The 21,809-nt window shown below is 37.1% G+C and overlaps 1 protein-coding gene across 3 annotated transcripts in view; it reads right to left on the reverse strand.

The window, feature by feature from the left end:
* Positions 1–1,555: 1,555 nt before the first annotated feature.
* The window catches only part of LOC124794678 (beta-parvin), a 110,909-nt gene continuing 90,655 nt past the window's right edge, over positions 1,556–21,809 (reverse strand). For all 3 annotated transcript variants that reach the window (XM_047258213.1, XM_047258214.1, XM_047258216.1), the window contains exons 5-9: positions 19,421–19,518; positions 16,868–17,029; positions 4,116–4,256; positions 3,798–4,041; positions 1,556–3,605 (exon numbers count right to left, since the gene is read on the reverse strand). In XM_047258213.1, the coding sequence (XP_047114169.1) occupies positions 3,529–3,605; positions 3,798–4,041; positions 4,116–4,256; positions 16,868–17,029; positions 19,421–19,518 (722 nt within the window). In that variant the 3' untranslated portion in view covers positions 1,556–3,528. The remainder of the gene's footprint in view (positions 3,606–3,797; positions 4,042–4,115; positions 4,257–16,867; positions 17,030–19,420; positions 19,519–21,809) is intronic.

Genomic DNA, 21,809 nt, shown 5'->3' on the forward strand with positions numbered 1-21,809 from the left:
GTTGTGTTTATTTTGCCACAAAACAGTATGAACAGGTGATAACAAAAGTAAAAACCAATGTGAAGAACACAAAATGTAAACAACTGCAACAGGCATAGTGGTAGACAAAAATGTTCTTCATTTTTTCCAACTTAATGGATTTGCACACACATTCCACCAACTTGTTAATGTGCTTAATATGGGGTGTGACCCCCTCTGACACCTATACAGGCCTGACAACAAGGGGGCATGCTATGAATTATGTCATCAGCCTCATGTTGAGGCAATAACACCCATCCTTGCTGCAGAGCTGCTCACAGTTTTCGAGAGTGGTTGGTGGATGCTGACTGATGGAAGCTACCTCCCTAGTGCATCCCAGACATGATCTCTGGGATTCAAATCGGGAGAGCGAGCAGGCCATGCCATGTCATGTGTGCAATATGTTCCATTACCAAGTAAACACCAACCACACATGCTCTATGAGGTGGAGCATTGTTGTCCATCAATACAAAGTCTGGACCCACAGCATCTCGTAACAACTGCACATGAGGTCCCAAGATCTTGTCACCATACCTGACAACAGTTGCTGTTTCACCCTTACAATTTCATGAAGGGGGGTTCAAGTGAAAAACATAATCTCTGCCCACATCATTAGGGATCTTCCTTGATATCGGTCTCTTTCTACAATGTTTGGGTCCCAAAATGATGTTCCATGTTCCCTCCAGACCCAAATCCATTGAGAATCACTCTCAAATCGGGACTCATCTGTTAAAACAACATTGGTCCACTGTTCGACCAAAACGGTGACATCTTGGTGACTCCAATCTAGACATTCCCTTCTGTGAAGACATGTCAGAGGTAGACAAGCAGCAGGTCTCCAACAGTAAAGGCCACTCTGCCAAAGTCTCTGCACACCATTTGCCTCGATACATGTCCAGGGTATGCTGCAAACTCCCATGCCACTTGCTGTGCAGTACTAAGGCAGTACTGTCGTGTCATTACAATCAAATAACGGTCCTCTCTTCTGAAGTTACAAGTGCTCAGTTACAGTGTCTTTGGGACACAGTTTCTGACTGTATACACTGTCGCTACATTCAAGAAATAACAATGATTCACACTAAGCCATCGGACCACATCAGTTTGCGAGTGTCCTACTTTCTTTCTCTGGTCCTCCACTGCAGAGAGTCTGTAGCATCATCTCTGTGCCATACTGCACTGTCTGTGACTGTGTACACAGCGACTGTGGATGTCTGGCTACCCAGCAAACACTACCTTGTTTCATAGGTGCCTGACATCATCACTGGCACAGTTGTCTGTTAACCAGAATGCCATCTTCTGTGCAGAACACGATGGTACGGAGGTCTTGTTTACAGTTTGTATGATTATATCGTGAATTAGACACAGGTCAGGAAAATAGCAGTTCATTAATTTTGGATACCAGTGTAGCAATATACTAATGTCACAAGCTGAAACCAAAAAACAGTGTACACTGTTTTGATGCGAGGTATGTGCCATTTTGATGGACAGAATAAGTTCTAAGATTGTGTTTTTTAATAGAAAAATAATTTTGAGAGAATCTTATAAAAATCTTTTATTAAACACTGCGCATATATTTCATAGATTAGCACACATTTATAGATTTTTCAATGTAATACAAATTCTCATGGCAAGAATCTAGTTCACATAGGACATCTTTCCCAAACATTTTTGTATCAGCATAAAGGAAGCACAATATAAATGACACAGTGAAAAAGAGGCACTTCACAAACTAACCTTACATACGTATATTTTCTTCCTGGCAGTGATAATTTTATGTCTTCTTCATGTTATCCATCCTCTCGAAGTTTAGCACCAGTAGTCTTACTATAACTATGTAAGAGATTACATAACTCCAACAAATTAATGGCCTGCAGAAGCGGATAACAGAAGCTGACAGCAGTAAGCTATTAGTGCACCTCAAACAATCATTTTATTAGTAATGATCTGTGAATGAAAAGAATATTGTAAACAAAATCTAATGAAACTAACTGCAATTCTGGCAGACCAGTGAAACAGTGATCACATTGGTAATACCATTTTAGTGGCCAATCATTATCTCATTAAATCATAGTTTTGGGATGCAAAGGGAATGGTCAACAGATGATTAATTATTTCTATATTAATTTGTATTTTAAATAATGGAAGGCAACTGTTATACATAGATTAATTACTTCTACATTAATTTGTATATTAAGTAATGGAAGAAAATTGTCACACATTGATTAATTATTCCACATTAATCTGTATATTAAGTAATGGAAGACAATTGTCACACATTGATTAATTATTCCACATTAATTTGTAATTTAAATAATGGAAGACAATTGTCACACATTGATTAATTACTTATACCTTAATTCATATTTTAAGTAATGGAAGGCACACGTCACACACAAATTACCAAAATCTTGTTTTAAACATAAATAAAAAATTACATGTAATGAAGTTAATTAAAACATATTGAATGTGTCTAACAATGTAGTAAGACAACATCAAACAATCTGAGATCAGAATTATCGGCACAGCAAGTAATTAACTTGCAAAAAGAGTTGTCAAACTCTTATCTAACCTATTAATTCTTATTTTCTATTCTCCTTTTTGTGATCTACTGTACATAAAAGTTGCAGATCAAGGGACTACTAAAACACACTGGTTACTCTACATAGACATATTGAAAAAACACACATTTCTGGAGAACAAAGGCACATAATGACTTAAACTAAGAACAGACATGCACTGTCCGGTTACAGAAGACAAGACACAAGTCAGCAAAAGGTAGGCTGTGGTTCTTTTGCTGATAGCAATGCTCCACAGGTGACATTTTTGTTAAATCTGTGGTGTCAAGCAAATATGAAGTTATGAGTTTTGAAACTGATGAAGACAATACTGTATTTAATGTTCCTGTTATGACAACCATTCATTTTCTGTTTACCGTGATTATAGTTAATCTCAACTAGTAAAGCTCTTGGCTTAACACCTTCGCTGCGGCTGACGCTTATAAGCGTCAAAACAAGCCACAAGCCAGTATGGCTGACGCTTATAAGCGTCCGCGCTCACTGTCTGATTACTCAGTCTAGTTGCAGCGTCTAAGCTAGCATAAGAGCGTGTACACCTTTGTGTGGTCCGTTATCGAACATATATTGTTCGTAATGGTGACTAATAAACAGACACCTGGACCTTCCAATGTGAAAAGGAGCAGGAAAAGTGTTAAACTGACAGAGGAACAGTTACTTAGTGTACTAGACGACATTGATTTTCTGTGTAGGGAGGACGAGGCATACCACGGAGCTTATCATTTAGAGGCTGCAGAAGAATTCCAGAGTGATGATAGCGTGGAAGCACAGCTTTCGAATCCGTTTCATGAAAGTACCTGCCGTTTCAGAGTGTTACCGGCCCACACTCGCACGTTGCCGGGCCGCACTGGAGAGTTGCGCACCTGCACCGATGCCGCAGCGGAAGTGTTAAGCTTATTTCTATGCTAGACAGTGATTGTCTCCAGTCTGCTTAACTTCAGCTCAAGTTTTTGTATTTTGTGAAAAGGTTATATAATACTCTGAGTGTTGATTTCAGATCCAAGTTGACAATATCTGGAAACAAGTTAGATTATTATTGACTTCTTGAAACACCTGACTGTAAAACAGATGAATAATAGACTATTTCTAAACAGGAAGGTTAACTAGTCATGAAAATTATTTCACAAAGAGTTATATGACAATGACTGATCACTGTAAAATAATATATAGCTAAAAAACATGTCGGTTATAAAGAAGTCTACATACCTTCAGGTCGAGCTTTCGGCTTAGCTAATCCCACATCTTGCATAAGTTCAAAGGCGAAGGCAACATTATGAACTTTTTGATCAAAATCTTGTGGTGTTAAATGAAAACTATATAAAGGCACAAAGAAACCTTCCAACAAGCCCATCAAAAGAGTTAGATAAACACCATCATGAAACTGTGTATCAAGATCAGTCACATCAAGATTTACTTTGTTCAGATGCTTGTTGACAAATGTAACCAAAGACTGTAAACAAAAGAATTCACTCAATTTTCTGACATCATTAATATTCAAGGCAAACTTTTAAATTAGTAACATACCTTTTTTACAACTTGCAGTTTGTCCGGTGCGTGGTCAAATAATGTATCGAAGGCATCTCTCTCACAGCGCATCCCGAGGTCATCATAGGTAGTTGTTATTTCTTCTAATACTGTCCGATGGCTCAGTGAACCATCCAGTTTCTAAAGCAATACAAATTCCTCAATACATTGTATGCTGAGTCCCATGAACTTTTTTTTTTAATACACAAAACAGATGATTAATGCTGCATGCTTTCCTTTTGCTAATGGCATTTTTATTTCATCTCGTGAAGTCTCTACATCAACCAGAACTGAATCAGGTATTTCCATACTCACTATATGGCAATACAATTACCTTCATTGAAAGAGTGTGTGTGTGTGTGTGTGTGTGTGTGTGTGTGTGTGTGTGTGTGTGTGTGTGAGCGCGCGCGCGCCCAGTTTCTATATAGATATAAGATTTTACACCGTTAACATTAAATACCACAAACCGATTTGTTCTGTTGGACAGTCTTTCATCGCATACGTACTTTCTCACCTGTCATGTGCAAACTAATCGAAAGAAGTTCAGTGAAGACTGACTGAATGTTATGCTACCTGTTTCAAAATAATAGTTGCGGTTAGTGCCCATTTTATGTAGTAGTTTCAAAACTCCTTTTTTTTGTAAAACAATCTACCTTTTTACATCCTGCAATACAGTACATCTTTATTTTACCCACATAATTTTTGCATTTGTTAAGAAAAAACATGTTCTGCTAGCCTCCTTTAATGCCGAAACTCTTTTTTTCCTCTTATGCATTTTATTACCGGTTTCCCTGCTAGTTTACCAATTTCTAAAGTAAATTATAAAAAAGTTAGCATATTAACTCTTCCAAACGCGCCTGAAGGGGCAAGTGAGGCGAAAGTGTAGCGAGACTGGCAGGAGGGCGAGGGGCAAGAACACATATTATATACATGTTTCAGAGAGAAGTTGTTAGTTATTGAAGGGCAATGCAGATGCCATAGTTGGAAAAAAAAAGCGTGTGTCATAACATTACACTGAACAAAAGGACTGGAATTATCTTGGAAAAGAGCTATTCATATAAGAAGGCACCTCACTCGAACATAATCCAAACAGAATGCTAGACAGTGATTGTAGCAAGATAACTGTAATGTCTGACTGCTTTTGAAGATAATGGTATGTGTGATGAGGCAGAAATGGAGTAGACAAGGAAAAGTGAGTGTTGTAATAAAGGAATAATATGTTTATGTAAATTGGACATGGGGCTGAATATTATGTATGAGAAAATAGGGAGAAGGGGGTGAGAGAGACAGTGTTTTAGATCTTGGAGATCTCGGCTAACAGTACTGTCACAGGAATGTAATGGCATGGAAGATTTATTTCTGCATGAAGTGAAAAGAAACATGTTTTCTGGAAATGGTTACTAAATGTTTACATCACACAGGCAGTGTTAGTCACACAAAGGATGTGGAGAAGTAGTCTGTGTGAAAGGCATTGCAGTTGTTTTTATTTGCATACTTACTTGCTGAACACATGGTCTACAATCCATGGCAACAAACAAGGAAAATGTCTGAGAACTGTGAATGCCAGTGCTAAGAAAAGGCTCTTTGGATAAAATATCAAACTACAAACCTGTGTCACAGTTAAATCCCTTCTCAAAAATTCTAGAGAAAATTGTTTTAGGGCATTATTTTATCCGTTTTCTTGTATGACATGCTTTTAAGTTTCATAAATAAATGTTCTCCTCTTGCCGTACAACATGGTTTTAAAAGTCTAAACCTACACAGACAGTGATTTTTGAATTCTTAGACTGTGCTTTAAAATCCCTTGATCAACATATATTTGCTGTAGGTATTTTTCTAGAACTATCAAAAACCTTTGACATCCTGGATCATAACAGTCTGCTCAAAAACTTAAAACGATGGCTAGTAAAGGTGTAGCACATAACTGGTTGTGTTCATATCTAAAAAATCACACGCAGAAGATATCACTTCAGTATAAATTCAACACTAAGAATTAAACAAGAAACAACTCCTTCCTTTCTAGTGGATTGCCAATAAAATATGGCATACTGCAGGGCTCAATCTCAGGTCCACTATTCTTCTTGATTTATGTGTGTGACTTTGTTGAATACATGAGTCCTCAAAAAACTAATCTATTTGCTGAAGACACCAGTATATTGCTTACTTAAAGTCAACAGAAAGCAAAACAACAGTGCTGCAGGCATACTGTGCACAGTTAAACTCATTCCTTCAATATGGAATCAGTTTCTGGCAACACTTAACTCACAGCATAAAGGTTTTTAGAATGCAATGAGCCCTAACAATAATTTGTGGCCATAAAAAGATGCAGTCTTGAAAACCTCATTTTCCGAGCTTGATGTTCTGAATGTTCCAAGTTTATTCATTTATGAAACTATCTTGTTCAACAGAGACTACCTCTTGGAAACAAACTACCACAGAACAAAGATGTACACAACTATTGTACGAGAGGGAAGTGAAATATACACCAAAAATATCACAGAAAAACAGCAAATCAGAGGAGCATAATTAACATTGGCGTAATACTATACAATAAAATATCAGAGGAAATAAAAATTGCTACATGTCCAATAATTTAAGTTAAACTAAACGCATTTCTTATAAAGTACTGTTACTAATCTGTAAAAGAATTTCTGAATATGTAGCAAAAAAGTTACTTAAAAACTAAATTATTTAACTGGATAGATAAAAAATCTACTCACCAAGCCACAGCAGAACACACACATAAAAGATGTGTTGCAATTGGCAAGCTTTTGGAGCCAGTGGCTCCTCCTTCAAGCAAAAGGGTTGATGGGGAAGGAAGAGGGGTGAAGGAAAAGGACTGGAGAGGTCTAGGACAAGGGGTAGATTTTGGGGAAAGTCGCCCAGAACCGTGGTTCAGGGGAGACTTACCTTACGGGATGAGAAGGAAAGACTGATTGTTGGGGTTTGCATCGGACGAGATTTGAACACCTAAGAGCTTAAAGGTGGAAGACAGGGTAATATGCAGATAGAAATTACTGCTTAAATATCATGCATGAGTTAATAAGAGTGAAAAGCTAAGTGCATTCTACATAACAGAGGTGGGAGGGGGTAGTGAAAAATAAATGGGAAAGACAATGAAAGATGTGGGAAACTAAAGTGAATTGAAGCAAATGTAGTTACAGTGAAGAAATGCTGAGTCGGAAGAAACTAACGTAAACTAAGGACAGGTGGGTGGGGAGAACCAAGGACATACTGTGCTACTAGTTAATTGTAAGAGTAGGTTGTTGTTTTTGTTGTTGTTGTTGTTCTTCTTCTTCTTCATGTGGTCTTCAGTCCAAAGACTGGTTTGATGCAGCTCTCCATGCTACTCTATCCTGTGTAAGCCTCTTCATCTCTGAGTAACTGCTGCAACATACATCCTTCTGAATCTACTTAGTGTATTCATCTCCTGGTCTCCTCCTACAGTTTTTATCCTCCATTCTTCCCTCCAATACTAAATTGGTAATCCCTTGATGCCTCAGAATGTGTCCCACCAACCAATCCTTTCTTCTAGTCAAGTTGGGCCACAAATTTCTTTCTCCCCAATCCTATTCAATACTTCCTCATTAGTTGCGTAATCTACCATCCAATATTCAGCATTTGTCTGTAGCACCACATTTCAAAAGCTTCTATTCTCTTGCTGTCTAAAGTGTTATCATCCACATTTTACTTCCATATATCATTACTCTCCAGACAAATACTTTCAAAAAGGACTTCCTGACACTTAAATCTATAACGATGTTAATAATTTCTCTTATTCAGAAACTCTTTTCTTACCATTGCCCATCTACATTTTATATCCTCCCTACTTCAACAATCATCATTTATTTTGCTCTCCAAATAGCAAAACTCTACTACTTCAAGTGTCTCATTTCCTCATCTAATACCCACAGCATCACCTGATTTAATTCGACTACATTCCATCACCTTCGTTTTGCTTTTTTGATGTTCATCTTACATCCTCCTTTTCAAAACACTGTCTATTCCATTCAATTGCTCTTCCAAGTCCTTTGTTGGCTCTGACAGGATTACAATGTCATCGGCAAACCTCAAATGTTTATTTCTCATCCCTGGACTTTAACGCCTACTCCAATTTTTTCTTTTGTTTCCTTTACTGCTTGCTCAATATACAGATTGAATAACATTGGGGGTAGGCTACAACCCTATCACACTCACTTCTCAACCACTGCTTCCCTTTCATGCCCCTTGACTCTTACAACTGCCATCTGGTTTCTGTACAAATTGTATATAGCCTTTTGCTCCCTGTATTTTGCTACTGCCATCTTTAGAATGTGAAAGAGAGTATGCCATTCAACACTGTCAAAAGCTTTCTCTAAGTCTACAAGTACCTATCTTCTATGAGAAGTGGTACAATCAGTATTGCTTCGCATGTTCCTGCTTTTCTCCGGAATCCAAACTGATCTTCCTCGAGGTCGGCTTCTATCAGTTTTTCCATTCTTCTGTAAGGGATTCATGTTAGCATTTTGCATCCGTGACTTATTAAACTGATTGTTTGGTAATTTTCGCGCTTGTCAGCACTTGCTTTCTTAGGAATTGGATTATTACATTCTTCTTGGAGTCTGAGGGTATTTCACCTGTCTCATGCATCTTGCTGGCCAGATGGAAGAGTTTTGTCATGGCTGGCTCTCCCAAGACTATCAGTAGTTCCAACGGAATGTTGTCAACTCCCAGGGCCTTCTTTCAACTTACATCCTTCAGTGCTCTGTCAAATTATTCATGCAGTATCTTATCTCCCATCTCATCTTCGTCTACTAATCTTCCATTTCCATAATGTTGCCCTCAAGTATACTGCACTTGTATAGACCCTGTATATATTCCTTTTATCTTTCTGCTTTCCCTTCTTTGCTCAGGACTGGTTTTCCATCTGAGCTCTTGATATTCATGCAGGTAGTTCTCTTTTCTCCAAAGGTCTCTTTAATTTTCCTACAGGCAGCAACTATCGTTTCCATAGTCTTTCATTTGTCCTGTAGCCATTCCTGCTTAGCCATTTTGCACTTCCCGTCAATCTCATTTTTGAGACATTTGTATTCCTTTTTGCCAGCTTCATTTACTGCATTTTTATATTTTCTCCTTTCATCAATTAAATTCAATATCTCTTGTGTTACCCATGGATTTCTACCAGCCCTTGTCTTTTTACCTACTTGATCCTCTGCTGCCTTCACTATTACATCTTGCAAAACTATCCATTCTTCTTCTACTGTATTCATTTCCCCTGCTCTTGTCAATAGTTCCCTAATGCTCCCTCTGAGACACTCTACAACCTCTGGTTCTTTCAGTTTATCCAGGTCCCATCTCCTTAAATTCCTACTTTTTTTGCGGTTTCTTCAGTTTTAATCTACAGTCCACAACCAATAAATTGTGGTCAGAGTCCACATCTGCCCCTGGAAATGTCTTACAATTTAAAACCTGGTTCGTAAATCTCTGTCTTACCATTATATAATCAACCCGAAACCTTCTGGTGTCTCCATCTCTCTTCCAAGTATACAACCTTCTCTAATGATTGTTAAACCAAGCGTCAGCTATGATTAAATTATGCTCTGAGCAAAATTCTACCAGGCAGCTTCCTCTTTCATTCCTTACTCCCAGTCCATATTCACCTACTGCTTTTCCTAACCTTTTTAATTTGCCTACTACTTGCTTATACTATGTATTATTGAACTTTTCTTTGACTTGTCCAATGTCACTTGTACAATTTGTGCTGTATGATAAAACGGGGCCAATAACACATCAATCAATCAGTCAATCAACAATCTGATCTTTACAAGCAAAGTGGTTGAGAAGGATGATCGTAACAGGCCATACAAGGTCCAATTCTTAATTACGTTTCACAGGATGCTGAAACATGATATCAGGTGCTAATTATGTACACTGATTCTTTATGGCGCAATTGTCTTACAACTAGATAGTACACCAAAGTGATACTGTGAGAAAAAGACAGCACTGGCCATAGAATATAATAGTTCGTGTAGGAGAGAAATGATCATATAAAAATGTTCAAAATGGACACAAGGAAAAAAATTCAATGGGCATCATTAACAATAATAATACTAAAAACAAAGCAGGGTGAAAAGAGAAAAGTGAGAAAAACAGACAAACTTAGGAACACCCACACCTACATTCCGAATTTCCAGCAAGAATTACTCCCTAGCTTATCTTTCTAAATAACATCCAGTATGTTAAACAGATAATGTTGTGAGGATCCCTTATCCTCCCACATAAGAATACCTGTTATATTTCAAGACATTTCTTGAGACCTTGGTGATCACTTTTACCACAGGGTGCGTGTTACATAACTGCAGCTACCACTGGTTTACCACGTCCAGCATTTAAGAATAATCTTTGCCCACTGACAATGCTTTCTGGTATAATGATTGTTGCTTAGTGCATGTGCTTGGCATAGCACTAAGGTGGCAAGTAGATAACTAGAATCTGCCGTCGTCATGTAGCCGCACTCACTACTGTATTCGGGATAATTATCCCCACTCTGTTCAGATGTGCTTACGGTTTCAGTGTTAAATGATTAATGTTGTATTGTGACATACAGAATCCTGCTAAAACAAAGTGTAGTTAAATTGGCTTTGAAGTGAGTAATAATTTTGATAATAAATTGTACAGAATGTGAGCCTGCATTAATTGTTATTAATCAAACCATTCATTGTCCGATTCCTAAAAGATATCAAGAAAATAAAATGCTTCATTAGATCACCGAGTTGAAGAGGAGAGAAGTATCATTGGTTAATACAGCATCACTGAGGGATACTCTTATGTATGGAGACCGGTGACAAGGACTTGACATCCTGCAATGATCTTCTGATCTGGAGCCCCAGCGCAGTGTCAACATATAATAAGTTAATTTGTCATTTTCAGTGGTACCTCCATTTCTCAAGCAACTTTGGACTGGAGGAAAGATGTAGATAGTGAACTGCTCTTCTGATTATAAATAACAGAATCTAGTCAAAGTGAGAAACAAGATGTAATTAATGAGGGCAGTGTTGATTTGGGTAGTTTGGACATGTCACTGATGAATCAGGACTAACTGACAAAATTCAAGTTGTAGAGATAGCTGAATATTACAGTTCAAAGTTGAGAACAGACACAAAATCGAAAGAGGCAGGAATAGGCAACAATCATGCTGATAATGTAGGAAAGCAGAATGTGTTAATGCAATTATTATAAAATCTGGGTGTAGATTTGGACAAGAAAATAGATGATAATAAGCATGAGTTGAAACAAATATGTTCTGTGGTTACTCATCTTTAAGAAAGAAAGTCATCACTGCTCAAAAACCTGCTGCAAGAGTAATATGTGGTGCACACACACAATCATTTTGACTACTGCTTCACACTATATTTGTTCCCTCATTAAATTTGTTATAAACAAAAGGAACAATGATGTACATAATTATAAACAGCAGAACAAAAAATGACATTCATTACTCAACATTAAGGTTGCCTTTACATGTTTGATATCAAGATGATAATTTTTTTCACTCTCATGTAAAACTAAATTTTTTGACAAGCAAGGTTGCTGTTCAACACTGTCGATCCAAAGAAAAAAAACCTCTGTAGATATTCGGCATGTAGCTATAGTTAAAAATTAATTTGTGTGATCCATGGAACATGAAACTCAGTAACTAACTGAAGGCTGATAATCAAAAATTAAGTGCATATGTAAACAAAAAAGCTCTATGAGCAAAATCAAAAATTGAAAATAGATTTGGATGGAATGTTGAATAAAAAAGTTATAAAAAATCATTATGACATGTAAGAGTTATTCAAGGATTTGAAAAATGAACTTATGTGATCAACAAATGCCAAGCAGGACAGTAAACAATGAGAAGAAGAGAGAGAATCCAAGGAGACTGAAGTTCAATCTCACGGCAACTCAGATTGTTGAACCAAATGCAATAGTTATCTATACCAATTTTGGTATGCAAAAATCATGTGACAAAAGCAATTCAGATTGCAAGAAGATTTCTGATGTATGACAACATTCTTCCAATCTTGAAATTAAAGTTAATTAGCTGGATCAATTGGACAAGATCAAAGAAAACTGCAATACTGATACTGGCTGAAGCTGGAAATGACAGGATATTGATTTGCTGATGCAAGAAAGCTCCAATGATAACTGCTACACTAACTTAATAATAACAGTGCTTAGCAATAATATTACTACTCTTAACTTAAGGATCAACTATTTTGCTACCGACGGACAATTTAGCATTTCGTTTTCACAAATTGCTGTTGATGTGCACTCTACTTGTAATGTTTGTGACTACATACGAGGTCAGTTCAAAAAAATTCTGGAACTTTTGAGCACAAAATTTTTCTATGCTTACATTTTACTTATTGTGTATGGTCACTTTCAAAATACTCTCCTCCACAATTGATACACGACTCCCAATGCCATTTGCACTTCTGGAAGCTGTTTTGGTACACCTCTTGCTGGACCGCACAGTGCCCCATCTGCAAATTTTCTTTTATCACATCTATTGCAAATCTTCAACCTTCCAATGGGGTTTTCACTTTGCAAATAAAATAAGTACCCGCAGGGGCTAGGTCTGGAAAGTACGGAGGGTGAGGCAGCACAGTGAATTCATTTTCTGTACAATAGTCACGCACCAACAGGGACGAATATGCAGGTGCATTATCATGATGTACGAGCTACGAAAATACCTCACCTGATTTCAGGCCGTTTCCTTCTCACATTTTCTTGCAGGTATCGCAACACATCCCGATAGCAACATTGATTAATACTTTGTTTTTGTGAATTCACAATGAACCAATTCTTCAAAGTCAAAGAAAACTATCAGCACGGCTTTGACATTTAACCTAACCTTTTCAGTTTTCTTTGGTCTTGGAGAACATCTCCCGACCCATTGTGAAGGCTGAACCCAGGTCTCAACATCATAACCATAGACTCACTTCTCATCACCATTTATGGTTCTCTTAAGGAAGATCTTGTTCTCATTTGCGTGATCCAAAAGCTCTTCACAGATTGTGAGGTGAAGGCCTTTCTTGTGCCATGGGATGAACTTGGCAGCAGCACGATGCATTCCAAGGTGCCACGTCAGGATCTCATGGCATGATCCGACTGAAATGTTACATTCTTCTACAATATCTCAGACAGTCAGTTTTCAATACACACACAATTTCATTGATGTTCCTGACATGAGCATATCAATGGATGTCGAAGGGCTTCCTGAATGAGAGTCATCTTTAAGTTCCGTCCAGTCATTTCTAAATCATATGAACCATTCGTAACACCATGCACAGCTTAAGCACTCATCACCGTAGGCTTCCTGCATCATTTGGTGTGTCTCTGTAAAGGTTTCTCGAGTTTCAAGCAAAATATAATGCAGACACGTTGCTTCTCTAACTACGTCACCTCAAAATTTGCAAACTGTGCGACGCAACGTTCTACTCAATACAGCACTGAACAATAATTAACAGAAATACAACAATGAAACTTCCGGCAGTTATACATCAAACACAGGCATGAGCCGGGATGGCAACTCAATTTCACTCCAACACAACACTGGCATGAAATTACAAATGTTTCAGAATTTTTTGAACATAACTCATATTGTGAGTTAGTGTGGAAAAATTTACAACACCTGCAGAGTTCAAAAGCACTTTCTCAGGTGTATGTTTGTGCAAAGATCAGCAAAACACTGTATATAATTTACTAATCCACGATGAGAACTGCAATTGGAATTTCACAACAAAGGAGAAATTCCACTGGAATGGTAGATCAAAAACAGTGTGAATAAAAAGATGATTGTAAACTAATTTTGGAAATAATAAGAGAAAAAGTAACTGAAAAGGGAAGAAGAAGAAATTTCAAGTTTACTGCTGAGAGATAACATGACGACTTTGACTTGTGTAGAAATTCATTAACAGGGTTTCAAACTGTTTTTTGTGTGTGACTATCATTTACACGTTCAATGGTGTGGGCAGCAAGTGTTTCATTTTTGTTTTCTTTACGTTTGAATGGTGTTGGTGCACAGCACATCATTTGAATGGTGTTGGTGCACAGCACATCACCCCCAAGCAATAAGGTGGCTCGCAGGAGGGGTCTGACATTACTTTGAATGACCCCAGGAGTTGGTGTATCTTCTGCTAAGTGGCACTACCAATCTACATTGGATAGCCCAGGCTGTGCACCAGTCGATCCACTGTGAGCAACATCAAAGCTGTTTGTTTATCAACATTTCCATTTGAGATGCAACAATAACATGAGCCTTTCATTGTGTGTAATGAATTAAATGTTACCCATGTTCTTTACAAAGCGGATACCTGCAAGGGCAGTGAATGACACAAATGAAATAATGTGATATTAAATGCGTTTAGTCTGGACACACAACAACTTTGATGCTAGTTACACGCAAATACATATTTACTTATGTGAACTGTGTGCCACAAATTATCTCTGCCTCTTTCTAATTTTCTTTCTTCATTTCTAAACGGGTTAGATTAACTTTGGAAGATAACACTTTTGTAGATACATTTTATACCTGATATGATTACTCTTGCTGCATGATTGTGTACTTAGTTAATGTTTGTCTACAATGACCGTCTCGTTAGAGGATTATTCTCTCTCAAAATACAATTTTCTGAACATAATGGATTTTGTTTAAAGAAAGACTAGAAGTAACAAAATAGGCTGGTGGAATATGTTGATCTGAACATTATTAATTCTTTCTGTGAAAGATATTTTTAAAAAATCTTTTTGGAGAAAAGACAATTCTTCGCTCTGTTGCAATTAGCAGACAATGGATTAATTTCATATACATCCTTTACTCGTTTTTCTAATTACATTACATAAATAATAACAGTTCTTAAAAGTATAAATAAGGATTTGTTTTATAAACAAGCAGTTCAGATTTTTTGCACTAAAGCATGTCCTCATATTAATTGTTGTAGTTCTAAATGATAGACAAATTCTGTAAATAATAGTATTTTTTCCAGTTTTTCCACTTACACTTCCTTTAATACCATATTTTGAATATTTTTTTCTAATATCTTTTATTTATTTTCTGAAGTTATGTTTTCATGTAATCAAATTCGTTAAGAGTATATAATTCATGTGACCTGTTGGTTTATATTATTTAATATTTAATTATGATTTCTTTGCTATCTGTTTGGGTCTTTCCTTTTTCATTGAATTCATGGTGAATAGAAGGCTACAGTCTGTTGTTGCCAATCGGCGGCCACCAACAATAATGTGTTAGCGCTAATTATCTTTGCACTTGCCCGCAAAAGGCAAAGGTCCAATTTCAAGTCTCGGTCTGGCACACAGTTTTAATTTGCCAGTATGTTTCACATCAGTGCACACTCTACTGCAGAGGGAAAATTTCACTCTGGAAATGTACCCTAGACTGTGGGTAAGCGATGTGTCCGCAATTGTCTTTCTTCCAGCAGTGCTAGTTCTGCAAGGTTCGCAGTAGAGCTTCTGAGAAGTTTGGAAGGTAGGAGATGAGTTACTGGCAGAATTAAAGCTGTGAGGACAGGTCGCGAATCATGTTTGTATAGCTCAGTCGGTAGAGCACTTACCCGCAAAAGGCAAAGGTCCTGAGTTCAAGTCTCAATCTTGCACACAGCTTAAATCTGCCAGGAAGTCTGTTGCTGTCATTTGGTGACCACCATCACTAATGTGTTAGCACTAATTATCTTTGCACTTGCTGGCAAAATGCAAAGGTCCAAGTTTGAGTCTCGGTCTGGCATACAGTTTTAATCTGCCAGGACGTTTCACATCAGTGCACACACCACTGCAGAGTGAAAATTTCATTCTGGAAATATCTGAGTCCCATTGGGACGCACTTAAAATTTCAGTGTGAAGTGATTAATGTCATTCTGTGCCATGTAGATGATGTTAAAACTGAGTGTACTTAAACTGATCTTGAAATGCGTAACAATTTAGATAATGGATTGTAGATTAACTGTTATCAATCGAGCCTTTCATTGTCTGCTTCTTAAAACCTATCAGCAAAAGAAAATATATCATTAGATCACACTTTAAGAGGAGAGAGAGGGGCAGCATAAAGTAATATGGTAGCACTCTACAGTCTGCTTTAGCTTCTCTCTTCAGATGTTTTATAAAGCTAATGATTGATTACATGGCTTCCCTTCTCAGTGGGATATATGTTTGTGCTTGTACTGATAGCAAATACTGTTAAGAGAAGGATTGGACATCTTGTTTTTTCAGCTGCTGTTTAAACACCTCTTCCACGAATGTAACTCCTCTTTGCTGCTTCAATTCTAAATTTTTTGTACACTGCCAAAGGAGGAGATGCTGCTCAGACCAAACTATGCAAAAACTTGAAATAGGAGAAAATTGTTAACCAGTCTCACTCTGTCTATTATATGAAGATTTTGTTGAGAATATGGTTAATCCAATTCTGTGTTAAAGAATAACAACAACAAGATATACATAAAGCACTGCAGAAATGTAACTAAGGAAAGCATCATAATAACTATTCTGAGAAAGGTAGCCACCATGCGTGCATTTTGTCAAACTAATAGTTACATACAAGGAAGAGACGAAATGAGAGTCAGCTACACTTCGCCAAAACACAGTATACAAGCTTTACTACACTCTACGTATATTATTCTTTAAATTATTTTTTTGCCTATCAATGTAACTGACTAAATTATTTACACTTCAATTGGCAAAAGAATGACATAAAACATTTAGTTCATAGTTCATACCTGTACAACAACAACATGGACAGCTACATTTTCAGGTAAGCGAACAGGTGCTCTGAAATGGCGGGCCAGAGCAACAAGCAAATGTAAAATTGCAACAATATTCTTTGAATGAATACTTTCAACACTCCATTTTTGTTGTGACCAACGGGGAAGTCCCAATACCTGCAAAATATTACAAATATATATAGCAACATAGTAAAAGCATGTGAAGTGAGATATTTTAGCAGGCTTTGGCTCATGAAATTCAACCATCTCACTATGATGACATGCTTCAGTGGCTCAGTTTAAAGAAGGTGTAAGTACTCCAAGTTACTGACTAACTTACTGCTTTACATTGCCACAAATGTTCAAAATAATATATTGCAGAACAGAGAAAACAGACTTTAAAGTACAACCCGACAAGACAAAGAGGAAATGCAGCAATAGCACGGACTAACACATTATTTAGTCACACTCCGATTAAAGTAATGTGTATTGTTATACCACAGTGCAGGAAAAGAAGTGAGTTCAAAAAATTCTTTGCAAACAGGCGAGATGGTTTGTGGTTAGCATGATTACATTTGTTGATGATTAGCAGAGAAGGGATTTATCATGCCAGTGGAGAAGGCAATGGAACATGCAGCCAAAACATTAAAGGTGAGCAAGAGGATGGTTTGCAAATTACGGAAGGAATGACACACATCAGAGCAGAGTGGAGTTCACATTCCTGCACCAAGGGAGAGGCAAGGTGTTCACAATAAGTATTACACTGATGATATAGATATATGTACTATCAGATAGCAATTTCAACAGTTATTGCGAACAATATAAAGACATACCAACTTTGCAAAACCTGCACAGCTTTTGTTACACAAAGCTGAACTTCAAGGCTAGCAATGGAACTCTTAGAAGAACTTTTCTGTGTATGAGACTGCGTTCTGAAAGGTGCCGAAATCAATGTGTTATGTGTGAAAGAAGAAGGGCATACTACGTTAGATTTTTTTGAAAGAATGAAGCATCAGAATCTAAGCTGCCAGTGGTTTACTTCTTAGGTGAAATGTGTTTCACACACATTAGCCTGTAAATAAATGTTGACAAAGTGACAGCACACAAGGATTATTGTCGAATAAAAGTGCCAGTCTGTGTTTAATTGTTGTGCATGCAGGCACTGACATGGGTTTCATTACGAGTTAATTTTTCATATGTGACTCAAAAATCAAAATATTTGACTACCACTCAGAAATGGACCATGAAATCTTTTCTTTATTTATTTGAAGAGGGTCATATTTTATCTTTCACAAAACAATACACAAAAAAGCTAAAATGTTTTCTAAATTAACAAAACTAATTGGCAACAACTGTATTATCCTTCATAGCATACAAATTTGAAAATAATTCTATCCACTTTCTCTTACTGGCAAACACTTTCATCTGCAATGCTAGTGACAAAACATTCAGTAACTCACAAGGGGAGGAGTGGGATCAACTTTTGAAAAAAAGTCATCTATTATGTGATGGACATGTAAAAATGTTAATACAATGGTTAAAATAACACGGCAAAGGTTAGAAGTAAAATAAACACAATAAATTTAATGAAACCAATGAATAAAGCCATTAAAGTAAATTTTTATAAATAAAATTTTATAAGCACCTGAAGGGATTCAAATTTACAACCTCTTGCTTGTCATAAATATGTCTTAACCTCTATGCTACACTACTGCTTGGAACAACATTAATAATTTTAAATACTCTAGAACACCATACAAAATACTTTCAGTTGATTACTCGCAATGACTTTATCCATGCGGGTAATACTGGAGTGTACACCAGTATTACTTCCCGCTCCCTATTTCTTTGGCATAAACATGATATTGCTGCCCCTGTGCCTAGATTTATAACTTAACTTTGCTGAGTAATACAGTTCACAGTTCTGCTTTGCAATTATTTCACTTTGGCTTATTAAAAATAAGCATCAGTTTCTTATCTTTTCTTTTCGGTGGGCAGTGTGAAATAAGCAACTGACTTAATACTATATATTATATATTAAGGATGACTCTAAACTTCAGGCAATGAACTCTTCAATTGTCACTATGTCGAGAGTAGATGGTTTGCCGGAAAATTGTTGCTGCCTTAGTCAACCGCCATGGGCAACAATGTGTAGTTTATAGGGGGCACTATCCACTGTCAGGGATTGTAAAAGTAGAAAGGAGGACTACATTACAACATATTTTTTGCCAATTCAATGCTGCATAACAACCACATGTGAGCAACCATACAATGAGAAGTGTCACCGTACTATGAGGTACAGAGGTCAAACATCTCTCCCAGCATACATGCTATGTATTCTAATACCGACAGTCTCTGTCAAGTAAAAACCAAACTGCTCCACAACATGACAATGGGTGCACTATATGTCTTCAACACAGTCGCTAACTCTAATTCAATTGCTATTTATCTTACAATAAATTGTAGAAATTTAAAAAAATACCAGTTTCAGTAGCAAAACAAAGGAGACTAACCTCAGTATTCATGTAGAGTGCAGTGATACAAACTAAAGGTACCAAGTGAACTTACCCTGTTGGTAGCAGCTAGAACAATTCCTAACTTCTGCTTCTGACCCTCTTCTGACTGTGTCACTTCAGGCACATCTAACTTTTCTCCACTAAGTTTCTCTAAAAATAAAAGAGAACAATATGATACAAAATTTTCTGTTCACATTAACAAATACCCAATATTTTCAAACTGATTGCTATCAATAATCAATATTAACTTTTGGACAGAAGGATTTTTTTGTGCAGCTTCCAGTATGTTTGCCTTAGTTACTCTATTTCTAATTACTGTTGAATAACAATATTAGAGAAGGAAAGTTGCTACTCACCATATGGCAGAGATGCTGAGTCGTGATAGGCACAACAAAAAGATTCACACAATTATAGCTTTTGGCCATTAAGGCCTTTGTCAGCAACACACACATAGTGTGTATGCTTTAGTATCTGTGTGCACTCTTACTAGCAAAAGAGCAAGAGCTCGAAAGCTACTGTTAACAGTTTTCTATTACGTGTTTCTGAGTGCCAGGCATCAGGCCTCTATAAGTAAGCAGTTGCTTTTCCCTCATTTTACATATGTTTCCATCCAGGAATTTCCATCATTTTATAACTTTACTCTCATCATTTATTCTGAGCCCCTTAGTCAATTGTCAAACTCTGTCATATGTTACATCTTACTTTGCTTTTACAAAACTTTTTACACCTCTCTGTTATTGATTCCTTGACACACAAACCAGTAACACCCTTCCTAAACACTCACTCACTCAGGCAACAGATGATCATAAAGTCTCACATTATATGTAAAATGAATACAGTAAGAAGGTTCAAATGTATGTAAGCTGCGGAGATCATTTGGAGATGAAAAGGCTTACACAGGATAGACTAGTGTGGAGAGCTGCTTCAACCAGTCATCAGACTGAAGACAACGACATCAACAACGATGATGATGATGACATCATCTCTGGTGTGCTTACTGGTGTGGGCTGAATAAATGCCCAGTGGGCAGGACATTTATAAATGGGTATTTGCCTGGAACAGGTTTAAATGCCCTAAATCTGGGCATTTATATAAATAAGTACTTCATAAAAAGTTTTAACTGTTATAAATATAATGGAAGGAAACATTCCATGTGGTAAAAATTATATATAAAAACAAAGATGAGGTGACTTACCGAACAAAACCGCTGGCAGGTCGATAGACACTAACTGTTATAATATATACTTTATCAAATACAACAAGAGATAGGACAATATTCCTGACATCACACGTTAGGAAATGTTTACACTTAACATATGTATGTTGTCCATTGGCTTTATTATTAAGAATGAAAAGAAAGAAAAGAGAGCCAAGGGTAGTGGTTTTTTATATATATATATATATATATATATATATATAATAGAGGGAAACATTCCACGTGGGAAAAATATATCTAAAAAGAAAGATGATGAAACTTACCAAACAAAAGCGCTGGCAGGTCGATAGGCACACAAACAAACACAAACATACACACAAAATTCTAGCTTTCGCAACCAATGGTTGCCTCGTCAGGAAAGAGGGAAGGAGAAGGAAAGACAAAAGGATATGGGTTTTAAGGGAGAGGGTAAGGAGTCATTCCAATCCCGGGAGCGGAAAGACTTACCTTAGGGGGAAAAAAGGACAGGTATACACTCGCACACACACACACATATCCATCCACACATACACAGACACAAGCAGACATGTCTGCTTGTGTCTGTGTATGTGTGGATGGATATGTGTGTGTGTGTGTGCGAGTGTATACCTGTCCTTTTTTCCCCCTAAGGTAAGTCTTTCCGCTCCCGGGATTGGAATGACTCCTTACCCTCTCCCTTAAAACCCATATCCTTTTGTCTTTCCTTCTCCTTCCCTCTTTCCTGACGAGGCAACCATTGGTTGCGAAAGCTAGAATTTTGTGTGTATGTTTGTGTTTGTTTGTGTGCCTATCGACCTGCCAGCGCTTATATATATATATATATATATATATATATATATATATATATATATATATATAACACACACACACACACACACACACACACACACACACACTTCTTTTACAATTTCCTTTTTCTTCTCCCATGGCTTTGTCAGGTTTGTGCTACACTCTAACCCTATCATCAGTTCTTTCAAACTGAAATCAGACTCATCAAACCAGGCCACAGTTTTACAATCTTCTAGGGGCCAATCGATATGTTTCCAGTAACCTAGGGTCCAATCGATATGTTCACAATTCCAGGGGAGGTGCCGCAGGAAATGTCATGCTGTTAGCAAGGCCCATAATGCCAAATTTTGCCGCACTGTCCTAACAGATATGTTCGTCATACATCCCACATTGATTTCGGCAGTTATTTCATGCAGTGTTACTTGTTTATTAGCACTGACAACTCTATGCATGTAGC

This window comes from Schistocerca piceifrons, chromosome 4, assembly GCF_021461385.2.
Source record: "Schistocerca piceifrons isolate TAMUIC-IGC-003096 chromosome 4, iqSchPice1.1, whole genome shotgun sequence".
Classification (NCBI taxonomy): domain Eukaryota; kingdom Metazoa; phylum Arthropoda; class Insecta; order Orthoptera; family Acrididae; genus Schistocerca; species Schistocerca piceifrons.